Source organism: Equus asinus, chromosome 9, assembly GCF_041296235.1.
Source record: "Equus asinus isolate D_3611 breed Donkey chromosome 9, EquAss-T2T_v2, whole genome shotgun sequence".
Lineage (NCBI taxonomy): Eukaryota > Metazoa > Chordata > Mammalia > Perissodactyla > Equidae > Equus > Equus asinus.
In genome coordinates, this window is record NC_091798.1 from 59,626,601 (window position 1) to 59,651,414 (window position 24,814).

The 24,814-nt window shown below is 33.8% G+C and overlaps 1 protein-coding gene across 4 annotated transcripts in view; it reads right to left on the reverse strand.

The window, feature by feature from the left end:
* COMMD10 (COMM domain containing 10) overlaps positions 1-24,814 on the reverse strand; it is a 170,577-nt gene that overhangs the window by 129,882 nt on the left and 15,881 nt on the right. For 3 of the 4 annotated variants that reach the window (XM_014841703.3, XM_044780132.2, XM_070517570.1), the window contains exons 4-5: positions 24,221-24,376; positions 8,131-8,241 (exon numbers count right to left, since the gene is read on the reverse strand). In XM_014841703.3, coding sequence (XP_014697189.1) covers positions 8,131-8,241; positions 24,221-24,376 — 267 coding nt within the window. Of the gene's footprint in view, positions 1-6,773; positions 6,935-8,130; positions 8,242-24,220; positions 24,377-24,814 lie in introns of those variants that run through there. The other variant, XM_014841704.3, reaches the window with a different exon arrangement.

Consider the following 24,814-nt stretch of genomic DNA (forward strand, 5'->3'; position numbering starts at 1 on the left):
CCAAATGGCTGCTTTGACTTTCTCTCCTCATATTCTTTCCTCAATTTACTCCAATCAGGTTTCTTTTTCGTCTCAATTGTAACCGAGATTACAATTGTCAATGTCGTCAGAGAAGTCCAGCTACCAAATCCAAGAGTCATAAGTCTGTTCTCTTTCCTGACCTCTCAGTAGCATTCAATACTCTCCCTCATCTTAAAACATCTTTCTCCTGCCCCAAATAGTGATCACTGATGACCTCCATTCCACTAAATTCATTTCTTTACCACTATAGAGTATTTCTAACTTTAGGCTATTAAGTCAGACGGATGTGGGTTCAAATATTGGCTCTATCATTTTCTAGTATCCAATTAGGAAAAGATACTTAACCACTGAGCCTCAGCTTCTTGATCTACAAACTAGGGAAAACAGTAGTGCTAATTCACACCTATGAGGGTTAAACTAGTATCTTTTTTTTTTTCTCTTTTACCTCTTAGCATCATGTGACATAATTCGCCCTCTGAGAAATGCTGTCTTCCTTTGGTGTCTGGCGGCTCCTTCGCCATCACTGTTATAATCCTCCAACTCTACTTGCCTTTTAAATTTAGGCATTCATTAAGGTTCTATACTCTCTCCCTAAGTGCTTGGTCTCTTCCATTGTCATGACTTAAATTTTAATCTAAACTTCAAGATTTCCAAATCTCAATTTTCTAGTCTATATTTTTCTCCCAAGCCCCAGATTGCCAACCAAACAATCTCTACCTGGATATCTCAGCTACCTCATACTCAACCTGCTCAAAAGATAAGCCTCTATCCTTTTTCATGTGCTCTTTCCTCCACCTGAAACTCCCCTGCTTATAGCACTCTAACTCCTTGCTGTCAGTTTCCATAGTTCCACTATTTGCTCTTTTGTAACAGTCACTAAACTTCTATTTACTGGCTTAACATATGTATTCCCTGCTAGACCAGAGCTCTATGATAAAAAAATAAAAGCCCTCTAGATCACTAGTACTTTGTCTAGTACCTCGTGCATAGTAAATGTTCAATAAATATTTCTCGAACTGCATTCAAGCTACTTAAAAAGTTATTGCTTATTTACAGAACTTATTAGCATTGTATTTGTTCAGACGTTTATTTCATTGTTAACATTTTTATTTCAAAATACTTAAACCACTCACATTATTGTCATTTCTAGCCCACAAAAATACATCCAACAAAATTTAAAGGTACTTCCAAATATATTCTATTATGTTTGAGGAATTCTACAATTATCATTGCCTCTAGATTTCAAAAATCAAAAAGGTTCAGAAGCAATACACTACATTGAGGAAAGATATTTTTGTATTGCTCTTATTTAGAAAACATAACACCTTGAAGGATACTATTATCGAGAAAATGATCACAATGAAAAAAGATACCAAAAAAATTAAGAATCAGAAACTAAAGCCACAAAGCCTTAAGAACATTTAAATAAATTTGATTCCAAAAAACCAGGCTTTGTTTTCAAAGTATCTGGGCAATTACCTAACAAATAAGGCCTGTTTCTAGGTTTGTTTTTTTTCCTGAGAAAGACTGGCCGTGAGCTAACAGCCATGCTAATCTTCCTCCACTTTGTATATGGGACACTGCCACAGCATGGCTTGATGAGTGGTGTGTAGGTCCGCACCCAGGATCTGAACCTGCGAACCCTGGGCTGCTGAAATGGAGTGTTCTAACTTAACTACTATGCCACTGGGCTGGTCCGTTTCTATTTTTAACTGCTTTGAGTATTTGATCAGATTATTTCTATAATTATACAATCTATATAATTATATATAATTGTTCTATAATAAAGCACATACAACAAAATCTTGTTTAATTTGTACACTAACAGAATAAAGAAATTATAAAACAGATGGCTCTATAATTTAACAAAAATACCTGAACTTTTCACTAGTCTCCTAAAATTATCCAAATTAATTAACTAGTTATCAAAGAACCTATTTCTGAGATAGTAATGTTACAGCTTTCTCCAGAAGCTCTTAAATGCTTTAAATGCAACCTTTGAGTTTGCATGCGTGTTCCCATAACAATTACAGAAACCCATTTATCAAACTATAGCAAGAGCATTTTTTTGGTTTACACCCTTTCACCCAGTAATTACACTCCTGGGGAATAACCCTAAATATCAAGGAGGCTTTATTTATCCATTCATTCATTCATTCATCATTCAATAAATATTTATTGAGCACCTATTATGCATATATTCACAAAAATGTTTATCACAATAGGAAAATACTGAAAAAAACCCCATTATTTGACAATAGAGGAAGTTGTAGGATATCATAGTACGCCACAGCCCAAATATGACGCGGTTATTTAAAACATATTCGTGATTAGTTTGAAGTAAGACAGAAAAGGTTTGTCACAGAGTTAAGTGAAAAAAGCAGAATATTAAACCAAAGAAGTCATATGATTAGACTCTCAAAAGAACGTATGCATAAAAGAAACACTGAAATAAAAGCAATCAAATAGGTTGGCGGCATCTTGATGGTAAAAAAAAAACAAAGTTTTTCTTTCCATATCTCTATAATGTTCAAGTTTTCTATAGGAAACATATACAACTTAGGTAATAAAAAAAAGAACCACAATTTTTTTTTAAAAGAAAGACAGTCAATATTCATCAATCATTTCATTTGAGAAGAAAAACCACTGACTTGTCTTAAAAATTGTCTGAACCTTGAATAACCATCCCAAATGACACAAATGAAAGTTAGCATCTTGATACAAAACTGCTGGAGACAAAGCTCATTTCATAAAATTTCTGATCAAAATCAGTGAGTAAAAAGCCCAAGACTTTACAGAATGTCTCTTCAGATCACAAGATAGCATAATATAGAAAAAGGAGTAAATGCCATTACCAAAAGGGAAAAAAAATTCTGATTGATGAGTGATATTATCTTTTCATAAGCACATCTAGTATTGAACAGTAATAATAAAACTTCAGTTCTTTTTCCTAGGCCAAATATAAACATCACTATTTTTTAAAAATCATTTATAAGTTAATAGATGCATGAAGAAAAACAACTGGAAGGTCATTTAGCAAACATATCGGTATTACGGGTACTGGAATTATATTTGGCTTTAACTGACTTTGTTTCTATATTTTTCAAAATGTCCACTATAAATATGTACAGCTATTGTAATTGAGAAAAATAAAATTTAAATTAAGGGATATGCTGAAATATACTCACTATATAGATTAGATTAATAAAAATACATTTGTAAAATTCAGCTGCTCATGAGAGTAGCTCAGAAAAATCTGAAGGTCCTTCAAAATCAGTCAACATAAATATCACCTTTAAAGAGATCAAAAGACTTTAAATTTCAAATAGAAGAGTTCACGATTTGAACCGCACACATATTTTTCTCTTACTGAGAGATCTGTCATAAATAGATCTCAGGATGTGCTTTCTTTTTAATGATGTGGCCTATTTCTTTGTTCATAAGACATCAACATCAATGATGTCATATAGCCCTTACAATAAGGTGTGCTAGTAAATGCAGTTTCCATTGAACTGAGATAATAACATCAAAACATACAACTTGGCTTACTACATAAAAGTGTATATTAGTGTCTCTCATTGACTTAAAGTGAAAAACTGTCTCAACCTAATCAAATAAAAGGAAATGGAAATTTAGAATCCTTACAACTATAATTTTATGAAGAACAACAATAAAACAATCACTGCATTTTAGAACAGCTTTCAACACCTTGAAACATACACACATATTATAGGATCAACTGCTAAATGATTAAATAAGCACAATGATACAGTATCCTAGTGATGAATATAGCGTCAGACTCTGAAATTAAATTGCCCGGTTTCAAATCCTAGCTCTCTTGTTAATTAGTTGTGTAACGTAGGAAAATAATTTAATTTCTATGTGCTTCCACTTCTCCATCTATCTACGAAATAAGGATAATAACAAGAATTCACACCTATAAGAAATGTTTCAAATATTAGAGGAGGTAATACCATGTCTAACACAAAGTAAGCACTAAACAAAGACTATTTTCCCTCTTTTTTTCACTCTGGACAGAATTTGTCATACATTTTGGAAATAAAAATGAAGATCTCTAACTCAAAATTGTTATTAAAAGTCCTAAGTTCACTTGAAATCATAATTCCCCATCCGTAAAGTACCTTCTGTAACCTGAGCATAATCTAACATTAAGGTGAATGAAAATTCTCTTGTCAAGGTGACTTTATCCCAGTTGTTTCAAAAGAAGAAGAAAAAAAATATGAAACACTAGCATTCTTTCTTAAAAGATGTACAAAAAAATTTAGAATCACTGTATTAACAAAACCTGATTGTCTTGAACAGCAAATTTACTGGAGAAAATGCAGTAATGCAAGATTAACACCAAAATTTAAATATTTTAGTATTTTTAGGATGTTCAAAGTTAAAGTATTGATGTCATTCAAAATTACCAACATTTGTTACATATAAAATGGCTATTCTCTATAAAAAAAAAGAAATTTCAACTGTCTATGATTAGCCTGGAACTAGCTGCACTATAACCCAATAGAACCATTCAACTATCTTGCGGATTATTTTATTCTCTTTTTCTCATAAAGAAATTAATACAAGTGACAGAATTTAATACAAAAATCAATAGTGTACAAGGTTTTTAAATAAATTTCAATTTTTAATAAATTTAATTTTGGCAAATGACAAACACTGAAACCACGATGATTTCATTTATTTGTTCTGTACATATCTGATTAACAGGCATTAATTTTGTTGATAGAAACAAGAGAACTTTATTGTTATATACAGATTAGAAACGCAAACACTTAGCATTTCCCACAACTACTGACTTCACAAATTATTTTGAATGTTATTTCAAACAACACTGTGAATGCCAGGGGTTAGGTAAGCAAAGAGCTCTACTGCCCCCTAATGAAATAATCCAAAAAAAAACCTCAGAAAACTCATTTTGCGGTATCTGAAGAACAGGAAAATAATCTTACTTTGCTAAATGCAGTAGACAAACACTAAGACAATTAACTGAAAACAACTAGGATGTATATCAAAATACTGTAGGAAAAGCTACAATAACCCAGTTTCATGATAAAATTAGTAGCAAAACAGGAAAGCCTCGAGACAGAAATGTTCTAAAAGAAAGGAGACCAGTACAACAATGTTATCTAATGTGATAGCAAGAAAACCGTCGCTGCAGGCTACACTTTTCATTGTGTGTTGGAAGTGATTGAGAAGAAAGAGATTCTTAGAAACCATACTCTTCTATGAATTACAGTAAGTTTTCAGCTCAGCAGCTCAAAAGTAAATACCATCAAGATATTCTCTCACAATTTGTACTGACTCTGATCCTCAGACTTCTTTTATATATATTTTCAAGATAACCACCCTGTAAAACATATACTTAAAAGAATTTTACTTAATGCTTCCTGTTTTAAACAAATACCAATTTCATAAGTATGACAACTTTGTACTTCATGGTACTCTGCGCCTCACAAACTAACCAGTGATAACTTTTAATCTTCCTTTTAGTAAAAACTCTCCCTTCCTTTAACAAAGATGGTTTTCAAGACATGTTCCATACTCCTATTCCTTTTACCTAGTATTCCAAACTGTCAAGAATTCCCAAATTCTCATTTCAGAAAAAAGCAAATGCTTGGGGGAAAGGTAGTACGTGGTCCTTAGTAACAAGACTTACACAAAAATTATCAAAGAACCAGATGTAATAAGAGTACAAAAAATAGGACACCATATCCTAAAAACAGGGAGAATGTAAACAAAAGGAAAAGTAAAAATTCCAGGCAGCAGTTCACTGAAGGGAACAGAGATGTGGCAGTTAACTGTTCCTGTACAGCTAGGGCACACCACATCACTTGGAGACAGCATGTTTCTGTCCAGGTTGACAGTGGTTACACACGCCATTACGTGTCTATTGTTTAGGAGATATAAGAAATAAGGACCAAATCCACACAATGCTATAGGGGAGACAGGCAATACAGAGAAAGGGGTTCACTTCAGTCTACATACTAAATGAAAATATCCTTTAGGTTTGTGTGCTGCTCCTCTTCTTCCCAAGTGTCTGTTTGTTAATGAACATGGTTCTGTAGCTCTGTAAGTTATAAGGGTAACCAACCAAATGTTCATTCAAAACTTCAAAATAGTAACACAGAAAAATACAAATGTGCTCAAGACTGTATCTCAAATGAGCTGGATCTCACATCTGTACAGATTTCCTGAATAATGTGAATTAAAAATATGACTCTTTCACTAGAAGCATTACTCATTCATTCCTACTGCCTAAAAATATAATAGACACGTGGATATATTTTGAAGACAGGAGAAAGGAGCTGTGAGGACTCAAGCATCCTAATGTCAAGCATTGCCAATATATGGTCAAAACACTACTCTTCCAACTATAAATTGCATTTAACTACTCAGACTTAACATACGGTAGTCATGAGAAATACAACAGTGAATGTATATGGCTACATGGAGAATGCATATATGTACATATGCATATGTGTGTTTTAACTCATCGAACAGTCTCAGTCTACACCAGTGAGTTCCAGATCATTATCCCAAACCTAAAGGAATGCCTTCCTTAGTTCATGGGAGCAAAAAAAGAGGACTTTCCAGGCTGTCCTTTCCCTCCCCAAATCCCAATAAGCGTAAATATGAAAAATATAATCAAGAAATAAAAGGGAAGAAGAATGCAAGGAAAGGGAAAAGAAAAGGTTAGTTTCATCAGGAAATAAATTTAGTGACAGCTTCGGTTTAAAACAAAGAGATTTATTTATTCATTAGCCCAAAAAGTTTCATTGATGACGACGATGGAGAGAGTAGCAGCCAGCACTTGGTGATCATTTACCATAATAGTGGGCACTGGACTAAGCACTTTACACACACTAGGTATTTAGTCTTCATAAAAACCCTGTGAGACAGATAATATTATCCCCATTGTACAGATGAAAAAACTGACAATCATAAAGATTAAGTAACTTGCCCAAGGTTACACCACTACTAAATTGTAGAGCATATACAATATAGCAGTCAGTTTGACTTTAATCACTAAGTTTATACTACTTTCTGATGAAAATTATGAAATGATACTTTTGAAATACTGTAAAAGATTAATAAATTATATATAGTAAGACCCAACACAATTGCCTAAAATTTTGTAGACATGTAACCTGAGTTACATGTAACCCTAGTCCCAGTTTTTAAGAAAGATAGAAATGTGCATCATATAGTAAACAGTAAAAGTCCTACAAAGAAGTAATAATATCCCCATCCTTTAACGCCCATGAAAAAAGATAACATTTCTTCCATTATTCTCTGATTATATCCAGCCATAGTAATCTCTCCTTCCTCAGATCTTCTTACCTCATTCTCACCTCTATTTTATTTGTCTTGAAATGAGACAAAGTCTCATTTATTTACAGGAAAAAAGGTCACTCCCCCTTCTCTATCTTAAAAAGATAATTACAATTTAAAACATACAATAAATCGCTCTCATTGGTATCTGAAATGTATATTTCAATATATGCTACAGTAAGAAAAATTATTCCATAACTGTTTAATTTTTGGTAAGATATTCAGGTTCCCTGAAATTACTATTAAAGGAGAAGTCACCATGCAGTATAAAACTTACCCAAAATTCTATTTTGAAAGAGCTGGGATTTAAACAAACGCACAGACACACACACACAATTCAGGTCATCTTTGTATTCCAAGCACTGGCCGAACAATATTCCCTCTACCATATACATGCAGCCTAAAACACAAAACACCCAGGAATAGCCACAAACACCTAAAATACAAAATCACAAATTTATATGGCTACTTTAAATTTTTTCCATTGCAGAATTTAAAAGACAACATTATGAAACGTTCTTACAAGAAAGGCACCTTGCAAAGACAAGCTATTTCTTCAAATCAACAAGAAAGTGATATGTAAATCTGACAAAAAACCTGTCACAAATAAAGATCTGTCACTTTGTTAATCCTTGTTTAATTTTAATTTAGTTATGTTTAAGTTTTCAATCCACAGAGCAAAGACCCTGCTAACAGTAAAGCACAAGATCAAGTAAACAGAATACATCATTTCAATGGAATATCATTTCTTACCTTTGAATCTTCATTGCTCACTCCTAGCTGTAACACAGCTTGGGGAGATTTTAGTTTGGCTTGAGCAGAGTGAGCCATCTGAAGGTTAAGCTGCCATCCGACTGTCTCTAGCTATAAAAGACAAGTGCAGATTGGAATCAGATGACATAGTAGGAAGAAAACAGTCAACTTTAAGCAAATCTCCACTCAGCAGAAATGAACACGGATAGCCTAGACTATGTGGAAAGGCAGTTCCAGGACTCCTTTAACCTGCACACTCCGAAAATTCTCCCTTTGGGTTCGTTAGATTGGCCTCATGTCATGCCTGTCAAATTCAACAGTAAAACTGGTCTTTAAATACACTCTATTCTAAAAACAAAAGTTCTAAGACCAAGCAATGAAGAACACTAAAAAAGTCAACGGTTTTTAAATAGTAAATTACTATTTTAACATAGTACATTTTAAAGCCAATGATTTTTAAATAGTTATAAATTTTAACTAATAAATAGCATATATTGGTGATAAGCACTTTAATGACCTCTCATTATCTTTCAAAACTCTTTTGCATTAGGTAGAACACAGGTAAGACTTTTTTTTTTTTAAAATAGGGAAATGGAAGTACCCAGATGGTAAGAGGTTCACACGTTTAGACACAGTTAGTGAGACTGGAATAGAGCCAGGCAAAGAATTGATATCTATTCATGAGCAGGTGTTACCCAATAGATTATCATGCTTTCCAAAGTACTCTAACTTGCTATGGTTCCCAGTTATGACAGAAAGTAATTACAACATTTCCTTTGAATTTATTAATTAACACAACGGCAAAATTTAACAGGTAAGACAAAAAATAGTGAAGAGAGACTAAAATAGTTTAAGAACTTTTCTAAAATATTAAGCAGCACAGGAGCCGACCCAGTGGCGCAGTGGTTAAGTTCACACACTCCACTTTGGTAGCCTGGGGTTTGCACGTTCAGATCCCAGGCACAGACCTAAACACTACTCATCAAGCCATGCTGTGGTGGCATCCCACATACAAAATGGAGGAAGACTGGCTCAGATGTTAGCTTGGTGACAATCTTCCTCAAGCAAAAAGAGGAAGATTGGCAATGGATGTTAGCTCAGGGTCAATGTTCCTTACCACAAGAAAAAAAAATTGGGCAGTACTAACTTGGCTTTATTGAACTTGACAGATTATTGGTTTCTCCAACCTCAGAACTATGAGTATAATTAGATTTGATTTCCAGAAAATCTCAAGTATCAATATTTATGGAAGTTTTGTGAAATGCAACTGTCATACGTCTCTGACAACGTGACCCTAATAAGTGATTCAATAAAACTACCTTAGCTACACTGGTAAGAATGGTAGCCTCACAACAATTTTTACTTAACCAGAATACTAATTGGTAACTTGAAAGACTGTTCAACAGCTAGAATCACAGCAGTGACTCAAAGCCAAATTAGAAAGAGAGCAATGAAAGTATTATCTATTTGAAAGAGGATGTGATGAGAAAATAAAGATACAGTTCTGTTCTTTCTGGCATCAAATCTTTTAGAGGTTATGGGTAAAAAGGAGGAAGATGTTGCAGAGACATAATCCATAATACCACAAGTAACAAATCAATTTAACGGTGCATGTTAAGTAAGGATCCTTAATGTACTCATCTTTAATGCTGATTACAGTAAGCATAGGCTCTAACACCAGCCCACCGCTATTTTCAACAGTCACATGCAAGAGACCCTCTGATAAAACAGGAAAAAATATGTCATAACCACTCATATATCAAGCATTTTAATACACATCACTGTCTTAACTGAAAAGCACCTTCTAGGTATTCCTATGGACTTATAAGACACTGTTTTGATCTCACTTAATGGATCCTATGCCTGTCCTTTAAGTACTTAAGATAAATGATGAAGCTAAATATTAAGTGAATAAATTAAAACATACCCCCATTGTGGTCAGGCCTTTGCATAAATTAACGCATGCTTAGTCACTGCATAGAGGTGGCGGTGGGAGAATTAAAAAGAGCCCTGAACTTCAAGCTTATGCTTTGGTTCATGCTTAAGCTGTCACTCACCAGCTATGAGACCCTGGTTAAGTCACAGTCTTTCAAGATCTCAATTTCCTCATAAAAATGATAAATCTACCTTAACGATCTACTGTTTGGAGATATTGGTAATATCAAATAAGAAAATGCATATTCAAAATGTTTTGGAAACTGCAAAACATTATAAATATAAGGCATTTTGGTCACCTAATTTTTCTATAGGAGCTTTTAAATATAATAGGCACTCTATATCTATCTGTTGAATTGAATTGAAATGTATCAAAGAACACTCACAAGGAAAGGTAATTTTAAAGAGTCATGACTAAAAAGAGCATGTAAGTTGGCTTTCTTAAATTCCAAAGCCTTTGCTATTGAATTTTGTGATTTAAAAATATTTGTCCCATGCTCACATAAAAGAGTAATTTAAAAAGTAAATAAAATTCCTAAGCTCATAGGTAGGAATACGCACATACACATTCCCACACATAAAATTTCATAGAAAATGATCAGTATTCAGAAAACTTAAATGAAGAGGAAATACAGAATGCATAACTAGAATTACAAAAGAAAAAAATACTTTACAGTTACACAGAGCAATAACAAACTAAAACAAACTCTTTTCAGTGAAACAAGGAAATAAAGGAAACCAACACTACTTGAGCTAGGTACTGTTATTATCTCCATTTTACAGATTAAAAACGTAAAATGTAAACAATTGGTGAATCGGAGTAAAGAGTATACGGAGGTTCCTCATGTTATTGCAACTTTTCTCTAAGCTTGAAATTATATCAAAATCAAAATCAAAAGTTACAAGAAATTGACTCAAGTAAGAATCCTTAATGGATACTGAATCTAAGTGGGGAAAGTCTAACTTGAAACACACAGTCACAAAGTATATCTACCCACAATTGCTTTTTGGAAAAAAGTAATTACACAGTGGAGAAAACAAACAACTCCATAACCAAGAGATCAAAATTAACATCACCACAATGTGACAAATGGACATGTGCCTCTAGGTGGGATATCCTGTGAGGACCACAACATCACTTACGTACCCTTCTAGCCAAAATATCATAACTTAAATTTGATCATGAAGAAACAACAGAAAAATGAAAATAAGACAAAGTCCCTTTGCCAAGGTGAAAATCTCATAGTACACTATTTAATTACTCCTCAAAGACTCATAACCAAGAAACAAATATGATAGTCATCAATATTTTAATTACACAGTAAAGCACAAAATCTAGTGTAGAATTTTGACTTACATTAGCTACACTACATTTGCTTCTACTTAAAATTCTGTCCTGTGTACATCAGACATTTGTACATTAAAATACTAGGAAACATTTTAATATAATTTGTTTTATTTCACATTCAAATTTAAATCTGAGGGTACTTATACCTTAATCAACATCCTAGATTTAAATCTCACCAAAATAACATAAAACACAAGGAAAATGAGACACAAATATTTTTAATGTTTTTAACCCAGGCCAAAACTGTTTAAATGATTGTTTCTATGAATCTCACTTACATTACTTCTTACCTGACAACGTTACTAAGATGTCATTCAAAATACAATGACTTTATTCTCCCTCTTAAATCCATGCAACAACTTCAATATAAGCTTAAATTCTCATAATTGCTTTGTAAACCATAATTCCAAGCACATGCAAAATGAGCCAAAATTACAATAATATTAACTCTTTTAAATTGAAAAAAAATGTAAAGTTATCACCAGATTTTAACTGGTGGCTCTCTAAAACAGTAGCCACTGTTCAGACCATATCACCCAGTAGGAAACACCTTTTAGTGTTTCCCTACTTTTGTCTTAACCAGAGGAATATCTAAAATTCAGAAAGTAGTAAAGTAAGCTTCACCACCCAATGGCTAAAAACAAATAATGCCTACACCTTGGCATTAAGACAAATCTTCAATTTCCAGCATTTTATATATGTAGTCTTCTTAAACATTATATACATAGATACCAGCCTTAACATAACAAGCATCCAATTTGAGAAAAAGCCTGGTGCTTTCAGAATACTAACGATTCCCATCTTTATGTAAATCCCATTATGTTTATGAAACCAACACTCTTATCAACAAAATCAGGTCTTCATCCTAATTTTCTATTCATTTTTAAATAACAATGGCAAAATGGTACAAAAACTGGCTTGTGCAAATGCAAAAAAACCAAAAAACAAAAACAGAGTCACCACTAACTGAGATAGAAAAACTACAAGAACAGTTTCAAGAGGAATGATCAAAGATCATATTTTTTTTATTGCTAAATTTGACATGCCTATTAGACACCCAATGAAATTATCAAGTAGGTATGCCCAGGCTAGAGAAAAAAATTTTTAATATAAAACAGTATTTAAACCCTGATGCCTAGATGAGATTGCCAGGGAAGTATAAAAGAAAAGAGAAGAGGACTGGTTACTGAGTTCGAACACAATGCAAAATTTAGAGGTTGTTGAATGAGGAGAAAGTAGGAAATGTAACTAAAAGAAGCGGTCAGAAAGGAGAAAAACTAGAAGAGTATGGACATGACTTTCATATTATCTTAGATTTGGGGGACATAAAAATGAATAAAATTATAATCTCTGGCCCAAAAGCTCCAAGTCTGGTGACAAATATGTACAAAACTATTTTGATATAAGGTGCCATCATGTATCTGGAAAATCCTAGTTAATCTGAAAAAAAAGCTACTAAAACTAATGGACGATTTTAGAAAAGTTTTGGCACACAAGATTAATATGAAAAATCACGGGGCCGGCCCCGTGGCCGAGTGGTTAAGTTCGTGTGCTCCGCTGCGGTGGCCCAGGGTTTCGCTGGTTCGGATCCTGGGTGCGGACATGGCACCACTCGTCAGGCCACGTTGAGGCGGCATCCCACATGCCACAACTAGAAAGAGCTGCAACTAAGATATACAACTATGTACTAGGGGGGATTTGGGGACATAAAGCAGAAGAAAAAAAAAATCACGACTATTTCAATATACCAGAAGCAAACAACAGCAAAAATCAAAAAAGCAATTCCATTTATAGTAGCAATGAAAATCATGTAAATACATAGTGTCTTAGTCTGCTCAGGCTGCTATAACAAAACAGCATGGACTGAGTGGCTTAATAATAACAAACATTTATTTCTCACAGTTCTGGAGGCTGGAAGTCCGAGATCAGGGTATCAGCACGGTAGAATGAGGGCCCTCTTCCAGGATGCAGACTTCTCTTTGTATCCTCACATGGTATAAGGGGGCAAGGGAGCTCTCTCAAGCCTCTTTTATAAGCACACTAATCTCATTCATGAGGGTTCTGCCCTCATGACCTAATTACCTCTCAAAGGCCTCACCTACTAATACCATCACCTTGGGGGTTAGATTTCAACATACACATTTGGGGGAGACACAAACATTCAGTCTTTAGCATAAGGGTAACTTTAACAAAATTTATGTAAATCCTGGTCTTTGACAAACTACGAACATTACTGGAGTAAATTAAAGAAGATATCAATAAATGGAAAGATATACCATATTCATGAATTTAAAGGCTTAATATTGTTAAGATGTCAGTTCTTCCAAATGTGATCTATAGATTTAGGGCAATTCAATTAAATTCTCAGCAGGCATTTTTTATAGAAACTGACAAGCAGATTTTAAAATTTAAATAGAAATGCAAATGACCTAAAAGAGCCAAAGCAATTTTTTTAAGTTGGAAGCACTACACTACCTAACTTCAAGATTTATTATAAAGCTACAGCAATAAGGACAATGTGGCACTGGCAAAAGGACAGATATATAGACCCATCAATTAACTTCTGACAAAGGTGCCAAGGCAAATGCTGCTGGAACAACTGGACATCTAAATGGAAACAAAATGAACAACAATCCCTAACTAACACTAAACCCCAAAATAAACTCAAAATGGATCACAGATCTAAATGTAAGTGCTAAAACCATCAAACTTGTAGAAGAAAACACAAGAGAAAATCTTTGTGATCTTGGGATAGGCAGATTTTACATAGGACATTAAAAGCATGAACCATAAAAGAAAAAATTATAAACTGAACTTCCCTAAATTAAAAATTCTGTTCTTCAAAAGTCACCATTTAGAAAAAGGAAAAGCAAGCCACAGACTGATAAAATATTCACAATACAGTCTATGCATCCCATAATGACATTTCAGTCAATGATGGACCACATATACAATGGTGGTCCCATAAGATTAGTACTATATCACCTAGGTGTGTAGGAGGCTATACCATCTAGGTTTGTGTAAGTACACTCTATGATGTTCAAACAACAAGGAAATTGACTAAGGATGTATTTCTTAGAACGTATCCCCAGCGTTAAGCGACATATAACTGTACATATATCTGACAAAGGACTTGTATCCAAACTATATAAAGAGTTCTTACCAGTCAATAATAATAAGACAAGGAAATCAATACAAAAATGGGCAAAGATTTGAACAGATAATCACAAAAGAAAATATACAAATGGCCAATAAACACAAAAAGATGTTCGACATCCTTATGTTCAATATCCTTACACCCATTAGAATAGATAAAATTTAAAAGACTGGCAATACAAGTGTTGGCCAGTATGTAAAGAAATTGCTGGTTGGAATGTAAATAGTATACCCATTTGGAAAACTGTTTGGCAGTTTCTAATAAAGGTAAACATATAGCTATCCTATAGCTCCGTTATCCACCCCTAAGTATTTACCCAAGAAAAATGAAAATATATGTCCATACAAAGATGTATACACGAATGTTAATGGATTTATTCAAAATAGCCAAAAACTGAAAGTAGCCCAAATATCCATCAACAGGTAAATGGATAAACAAATTGTGGTATATCCATATGATAGAATACGACCCTGCAATAAAAAAGAACCAACTATTAATACATGCAACAATGTGGATGAACCTCAAAATCATACCAGTGGAAGAAGCCAGATGGAAAAAGTGTATCTGTATGATTCTATTTATATAAAATCCTAGAAAATGCAATCTATAGCGATAGAAAGCAGATCAGTGGTTTCCTGGGGCCAGGGTTACAGGAGGAAGGGACTGCCAACAGCCATGAGGAAACTTTTAAGAGTGATGAAAATGCTCTGTGTCTTGATTATGGTAGTGATATCAAACTATATGGTAATATGATTCATTAAACTGTATAATTTAAAAGGATACAGATTATACTATATAAATTATAATTTAATAACATTATTTTTTAAAAAATACAATATACTAAAGGCTATAACAGAATAATGTTTAGATGCAATGGGAGAACATCTTCAGCTGCCTTCTATGAATCATCCTCTTTGCCATCCTCTAGTCACTGGCAAGAACAGGAGGCAATAAACCTCCCAGGACCAACCTACAATACCCCTTTCCTCCTAGAGAAAGAATCCTCAACTGTGACATCTATAAGTGTGCAAAGACAATGTCAGAATCTCAGAGATTACCATTATGCAATATGGTATCGATACTACACAGATGTAAATATATTACCATATATCACACAGATGCGAATAGATAAACTTCTTGAATCAATATTGGAGTTATCCTGCACCCAAGTGACTGCCTACCTCCACCTCCACAAAGCATACTGCATAAATCATACTGCACAGCGCCACCCATTAGATAGTCTCCAGAGGACATCAAAACTCCAAAAGTGACTGAACCAATGCCTTTCTTTAACATTGCTGCTATACCAAATCATAGCAGGAGGAACAAATGCTTTATTACAAATTCACAACTTAGGGATACTCCCTAACCTATACCTTTAAGTTTAATCAACCTAGTCTCATTGCTAGGGTGGTATGGAACTTAATCACACTCCTTGACCCACAGACTTGGCCAAAATATCTAATCACGATCTTCATATCCAGGTTGGAAGGCATTGAAGGAAAACATCAAAAAATCATCCTTCAAAATGTTTGCCACCTCTGCATACCAAGAATATATGAAGGTAACAGTACACGTTCAAGGACATTGAAATGTCATTCAACTAATGCTCTCACAACTGGCAACACTCTGAGAAAGTACATCCACTCTATTTAGCAAATACACATCTTTGAATACTATGACGTAAGAGCAATTTTGCTAACAGCACAGTTCTTTGGCATTAGTAAAATCTTTATTTAATTTGTTAATGGTTCTGGTTTTACCCAATTATTCATGAAGCAGAGAATACATTTCTGTTTCAAATAAGACTGATTAAGGGTCTCAGATCTAAAGCTCTTTAAATTGACTGCTGCATCAACAGTTAATGACATCATCTCTTCTCTTGGAGAATTTCCACTTCAAGCTGAAGTAATTCTATATTCCTACTTTTAAAGAAGAAAAACTGTAAATAATTGAATCTAGTACTCCAGCAAAACTCGAGTCATGAAATAAATGAACCACAAAAGGCTTAAAGTACAACCAAAATGAGAACACAAAAGAACAGTAGGAAATACAAAATACAATCCATACTCTCCTCTCTTTAGTGTTCTTTTCTCCACCAGTAAATAAAAATATCCCTCTTAATAAGAAAAGTTACTAGACTGAACTTCAAAATAGTACAATTTGTAAAGCACAGATATTGTGCATGTATTCATTCAATAACCATTTACTGAGAACCCACGATCTCTCAAGGGCCATTTAAAATAGTGAACAGACAAAAATTCCTGCCCATGTGGACTTTATAGTTTAGTAGTAAAGACAGACAATAAAAAAATAAACAAGTAAAATAACATAGTGGTCCAGATAAGAATAAATGTTATGGAGAAAAATGAAGTAGGAAAGTATCATAGAGAAGGGTGCACTTGTCACTATGAGGATCAGGGCAAGACTCACTGATCAATGTAACATATTTCTCATAAAGAGCTGAAGAAGATACGGCAGGCAGCCATGTGAACATCCAGGAGAAGAGCTTTTGAAGTAAAGAGATCAGAGGTATCCAAACTGAGCCAGGTGGAGGACAGTAAGATGTGAAGGTCAACAAGACACGTATTGGACTTCTATCATAAGCAACATGGAAAGCCTTTGCTGGATTTGGAGCAGAGGAGGGTAGAATAAGATTTATAATTTAAAAGAATCACTTTTAGAGTTCCTAATCTGGTAACGGTAGGAAGTAGTTTACATCACATTAACCTCTGCAATAAAAATTACAATCTCTAGACAAAACATTTAAAAAACAGTAATTTGAAGGCATTGGAGAATGACTAAAAGCAGGCAGAAGTTAAGGGGAATTTGACTCCTAAAAGAAGGGAACCATACAAGATGAGAGATTCACATTTATGTTACTTCCCAATCCACGCAGCAATAGGTTGGCTAAAACTCAAATAGCCTCAAAGTTGGCTTGAGGGTTCAGCAATCCCATTCTTAGATATTTACCCAAGGAAATGAAAACAGATGTCCACAAAAAGACTGGTACAGAAATGTTCATAGGAGTCTTATTCATAACAGCCAGAAACTGTAAACAACCCAAATGCCGGTCAACAGGGGTATGCATAAACAAATTGTGGTATTTTCGTACAATGGAATACTACTCAGCAACAAAAGAATTACTGATAAAACTACTAACTACTAATGACATGAACGAACCCCCAAAAAGTTATATTGAGACATATTAGTCAGACACATCTATTTGAGTCCATTTATATTAAGTCCAAGAACAGACAAAACCCATTTGTGGGGATGGAAAGTGAGAGGAAGCGTGAAGGGAAGTGAAACTCGGCACTTCCCAGGTGATGAAAATTTTCTCTATTTGGTTATGGATGATGATTAAACACGTGTATATAATTTCTGAAACTCATCAAACTGAACAATTAAAATCTCTGCGTTTTACTACAGGTAAACAATATTTCAATAAAAAGTAGCAAATAAATATAGCAGTATTTAAACCTCACATTTATATTCAGTAATTCCAGCACATGGAAAATTTGTGCCTTTCACCTGAATCATAACATACCAACAACTAAAGTAACTAAAGAGGCAGAAATTAGACTTGTGTATGGATATAATTACAACAAAATACCTGTCTTATAAATGCGGATGATAATGTTAAAAAGCATTTAAATCCTGAAGAAGTGCTCAGATAGGTAGGTACTCATAGTCATATACTGTGTTTCAAGATTTAGCTACATCAAGTATGCTTTTTCTGTCCTCTTTATAATAAAGCCATTCATCCATCCCTAGGATGCCCAAAGAAATGAAACAAGGATATTAAAGAAAATAATAAAGCAAAAAAACAAAAGTGTTAAAAATGTCAAATTCAAATTTCTTATTTCTTATAAAAGCCAGGTATTTAACAATTAATGAAGCAAACAATTAGTTGTACATTTAACAATAAAGTAAATCTTATTATAATGGCTTAAAGAGGATTTTTTTAAGAATGCTATAGGACCATTATTATTTTTAGGAACACTAGTCATCCATTTTTAAATGTAAGTTTCTCAAGAATCTGCAAGAAGATATGATGAAATTTCACCATATAAAGAAATGAGTAGATATTATGAATAAACTTGCCATATTATTAGGTAAAGTTAAGAACACTCAACAGAAGAAAATCAAATTAAACACATTTTGAACATTCAAAACAGATGTAACTGTCAAATTTATATTTTAAACTCCCTAACACACATATAAGCATATTTAAGAAAAGGAATCAGTTGTATGTAGCCTTTAAAGAGCAGGCTACTCAGAGTACTTAAAATATGCCTTACATAAATCTCCAAAACCCTATCTGTTACTGAGAAATAGCGTTAACTTGGAAATATAAAAATATTTTATAAAAATATTATATAAAAAGAATACAATTCTTTTCCTTAAGATCTCAGAAAAAAGATATACATGTCAATAATATTTGACATGTTAAGTTTTTACATTTAGTTTAGAAGGAATATATGTAAAGGAATTCTAAACAGAATTTCTGGCATAAACTTAAACATAGTATCCAAGTTCTGTCTGAAAGGGGATTCATAATTTAATAAATGTCATGACCACATAGGAAACATAACAAAAATCAAACAGAAAATCTTTTTAGAAAGCCACTATTGACATAGTCAACACTAATCAAAGAGGGAAGGATACAAATTCCAGCAAGTAGTGGTGATATTCCAGTCTCAAGTTTCCAAAGAGGAAGTATATTTAGAGAACAAAAATGAGATGCAAAAATTTAAAAACACCTTCAATCATATCCTGCAAATAGCCATCATTAAAATTAATTTTCAATCCATCTCTCAGTTATTAGATCTAAATAATAGAAGACAAAATAAGGTGTTTTTAAAAATTGAATTAAAAATAAGCACCTTTTGGGGCTGGCCCCGTGGCGTAGTGGTTAAATTCATGTACTCTGCTTTGGCAGCCCTGGGTTCACCAACTTGGATCCCAGGCACAGACCTATACACTGCTCATCAAGACATGCTGTGGAGATATCCCACATACAAAACAGAGGAAGACTGCCAAAGATGTTAACTCAGGCCAATCTTCCTCACCAAAATAAAAATAACAAATAAGCACTTTTTGATTTTTTAACTTTTTTTTTTTTGAGGAAGATTGGCCCTGAGCTAACATCTGTTGCCAATCTTTCCTTTTTTTTTTTTTTCTCTCCAATGACTCAGTACCTAGTTGTATATCCCAGTTGCAAGTCATTCTAGTTCCTCCATGTGGGATGCCACCACAGCATGGCTTGATGAGCGGTGCGTAGGTCCATGCCCAGGCTCCAAACTGGCAAACCCCAAACCGCCAAAGCGGAGCATGCAAACTTACCCACTCAGCCTTAGCGCCGGCACCTGATTTTTTAAACTATTATTTAATTGAATATGACTCTCTTTGAATTTAGAATTACTACCCACAGATGTTCCACTGCAAGCACTGCACAGATAGGTCACAGGTGTGAGCCCCTAAATTACCATAAACAACAGTCAGTCATTAAAATATACCTTTTGTTCATTATATAATAAGTCGTTGTCATATATTTTTGTTACAACTTAAATAACATGATCTACCTTCACACATGGCTATTTTAGTCACTATATCCTAAATAGTTAGCAAAGCAAAAAAGGAAGATAACATTACAGCTGCCAGAGGTAGCATAATATAAAAGGAACAAGGCTTAAGAGATAAACAGATCAGATTCCCATCTCAGCTTCACCATGGACCACTTGGTTAAGATGGTAAAGTTATACTTTCTAAAGTTTTATGTCCTTCCTCTTCAAAGATATGAAACACACACACACACACACCTATGTAAACAATACTGCATAACGCCTGACACACAAAAGTTTTGCAGCTAACATCTAGGTGGCAGTATACCATAATGGCTTAGGAGTGTGACTACTTGTGCCAGATCCCAACTCTGCCACTTACTTAGCCTCATGACCCTGGACCAATTATTTAATCTAAGCCTCAATTTTATTTTAATATAAACTAGAACTATTAACAGGCTTTACGAGATATGAAGCACTTAGTAGAGTATTTGGACTACAATAAACATAAGAAATGTTTATTATTATTATATTATTTTAATTAAGCATTTAAGGCATTAAAATAATGTATTAGCTATCCTCTCATATACTCTGAATTGGCAAAAGTTAATTTCTGGCATTCTCAAGGAGCCACTGTACAATTAGTCATGTTCTTCCAATTTCTTTTTTACATATTTTTTACAACAACTGATTAAAACACTTCTTAATCAGAAGTTAATGTAATGCAACATAATATAGGGAAGAAATAATACTTTAAAAAAGGAATCATCCAGAACAGATTGAAAAGTGACTTTCTATTAGCAGAAAAAGAAACATTTTTAATTGTACAAGTATACTGTATTGTATAAATGCAAGAAAAAAATGGACCCTATAAAATAGAAGAAAATTATAAATAGAGAACAGTCAAATATTAAAAGGCAAGTGGAGATTTGTTTTTTTATGGAGATGATTGAGCGAAGAAAGATTTTCAGGGACACAAAATGGAAAACTTAAAATCCATACAGGATGTAGGAAAAGTAGAAATTGAAATGGTGAAAAATGAAGCAGTAAAGACACTTGCAAGCTCTTAGAATACAGAGATTTAAAAAAAAAAAAAAGAGGGGCCAGCCCGGTGACACAGTGGTTAAGTTCGTGTGCTCCACCTTGGCAGCCTGGGTTTCTGGATCCTGGGCGTGGGCCTAGATACCACTTATCAAGCCATGCTGTGGCAGACATCCCACACATAAAGTAGAGGAAGATGAGCACAGATATTAGCTCAGGGCCAATTTTCCTCAGCAAACAGAGGAGGAGTGGAAGCAGATGTTAACTCAGGGCTAATTTTCCTCAAAAAAGTAAAAAGGAGAGAGATGAAAGCGATAAACGCATATTTTCTAAAAACCTATAGCAAATATCCTAACTTAATGGTGAGAGACCTGTTTCTCTCTAAAACTGGGATCAAAATAGGATGTTCAAACTTACCACTGCCATTCAGCATCATATTAGAAGTCCTAGTCAGTGCAATAAGAAAAACAAATGAATGGACTGGAAAGGAGGAAATAAAACTGTCTATTCATGGACAGCATGCCGTTCTACAAAAAAAATGATAAGGAATCCACCATAAAAACTGCTATAACTAATTAGTGAGTTTAGCAAGGTCATAGAATACAAGGTCAACATACAAAAATCAATTATGTTTCTATATACTATCAATAAACAATTGGAAACCAAAATTTTAAAAACTGTACCATTTACAACAACTCCAAAAAAACAAAATGCTGGGGCCAGCCCGGTAGGGCAGTGGTCAAGTTCGCACATTACGCTTTGGCAGCCCAGGGGTGGCTGGTTCGGATCCCAGATGCAGACATGGCACCACTTGGCAAGCCATGCTGTGGTAGGCGTCCCACATATAAAGGAGAGGAAGATGGGCATGGATGTTAGCTCAGGGCCAGTCTTCCTCAGCAAAAAGAGGAGGATTAGCAGCAGATGTTAGCTCAGGGCTAATCTTCCTCAAAAACAAACAAAAACAAAATGCTTAGGTACAAATCTAACAAAATACACACAGGATCTGTAAAGCTGGAAAATGAAAAACACCAATATAAGAGATCAAAGAGGACCTCAATAAGTGGAGAGAGATACTCAATATTGTTAAGAAGTCATTTCTCTACAAAGTAATCTATAAATTTAACATCATCTCAACCAAAATCCCAGCAGGATTATTTTGTAGATACAGAAAAGCTTGTCTTCAAATTTCTTTGAAAAGGCAAAGAAACAAGAACAGCCAAAACAATTATGAAAAAGAACAAAGTTAGCAGAATCACACTACCTGATTTTAAGACTTACTATAAAGGTAGAGTAATTAAAGCAGTGTGATACTGGCATAAAGATAGACAAAACAGATAAATCAATGGAACCAAACAGAGAGTCCAGAAAAAGACCCACACAAATATATCAAATGATTTTTGACAAAGGGGCAAAGGCAATTCAGGGAAAAAGGATGTTATCAACAAATTATGCTGGAATAAAGGAACATCTAAATGCAGAAAAAAATAACTTTGACCTGCACCTTACACCTTACACCAAATTAACTCAAAATGTATGTAGACCTAAATGTAAAACATAAACCTATGAAACACTTAGAAGAACACAGAAGAGAAAATTTTTGTATTGTTACAAATACTTAGAGACAAAATCAAAAGCACCAAAAGCAGAATCAATAAAAGAAAAAAACTAATAAATCAAACTTCATCAGAATTAAAAGTTTTTGCTCTGTAAAAGACACTGTTAAGGAAAAAAGAAAAGGAATAAATAGGCAAGCTAGAGACTGGGAGAAAATATCTGCAAATCATATATCTGACAAAGGACTTAAACCTACAATCTATAAGGAACTCACAAAACTCAACAGAAAGCAAACAAACGCCCTCCACACACTGTAACAATAACAACAACAAAATCTCCATGCATTTCTATATGCTGGGATATATACCTGCAACTGTCCTTTATATTACTATAAAGGGACTTCTTTATCTGTCATGATGTGGAAATACAGTTAGGCAAAAGATATGAACAGACACTTCATCAAAGAAGGTATATGGATGGCAAGTAAGCACATAAAAAGATCACCAACATAATCTGTTATATGGAAACGTGGATTGAAAACACAAGATACCACTACAAACTTAACAGGATGGCTTTAATAAAAACAACCAACAATACCAAATGCTGACAAGGATTTGGAGCTACTGGAACGCTCATATAATGATAGTGAAATGCAAAATAATACCAATCCTTCACAAATTCTTCCAGAAAATAGAAAAGGAGGAGAGAACACATCCCAACTCATTTTAGGAGGCCAGTATTACCCTGATACCACCAAAGACATCACAAGAAAACTCAGACCAATATCCCTCATGAACATAGATGGAAAAATCTTTAACAAAATATTAGCAAATCAAATACTGCAACATATAAAAAGGATGATATATTGTGACCAAGTAAGATTTATCCCAGGAATACAAAGTTGGCTAAAAATCTGAAAATCAATTATGTAACACAACATATTAATAGAAAAAAGGGCAAAATCTGTATGTTCATCTCAACTTCCATTAAGAGTGACTAAAGGTTACCAAAGAGCTTTGTGACACTGCTGTTTATTCTATACTTCCCTCAAAGTGTTCATTTTGTTCACTATTTCCTACTCAACAAATATTGACTACCTTCTGCATGCAAGGCATTCTTGTAGGCACTAATACAGACACACAAAAACAAATTATTATGTGACTCAGTAAAAATTATAGTAAGTCTTATACATAGGGACACAGTTAAAAAGAACAACCAACTCTGCCTAAGGACTCAGGAAAAAGAAAAAAAGACTGTCTCATTTCTATTCTTAAGTTATACAGGCATATTTTAGACTGGCAATTAAAATTAAATCATATTGTGGTGACACATACATATGGAAATAATTTTATAGGATTATTGTTAATATATTTTCTTTTGCCTGACTCTACCTCTCTACAAAATATTATCACTTTAAAAACACTTCAGGTATAAAAATTTATGCCATACATTATTGAACAATACCTTTGGGCTAATATAATCCTATACCTTGTGGGGAGCAAGAATCCTCTGCCTGAATTTTTCAACAGTTTCTTGACCCATAGAAGACCAAGCGTTGACAAATGCTTCTGCTTTGTCTTGTCTAAGGTGAATGTGCTCTAACTGCTGCTGCAAAGCCGCTGGCTTCACGTTGTGATATACTGCCTATTAAAGAGAAAAATAAAATTACATATATCCCTAATATTCATACAGATACCTTGATCTATAATCAAATACAAAATTATTTTTAAATGATTTAAATCAAAAGAATATTTCATATTTCTACAGTAGAAATTTTTTATTATTTTACAAATATACAAAACTAAGGGCTGGAAGATTCAGGATTAAATGGCCTAAATTATTCAGGCTAAACTTTTTCATTTTTGCTTGTGGTTTAAGTAACCCTAAATCTGCTTAACCGAAAAACAACTTCTTTGCTTTAGCTATGTAAATAGTACCCTAATTAAAATTTCATATCCTTATTTCACTTAATTATTTCAAAGAAGTATACAACAGTTTTGTTTGTCAACTAACAAAATTTTTCCAAGGAGCATTTTCTCAAAACTACCTTCATCTACCAACTTCCTAGGTAACATATAATAA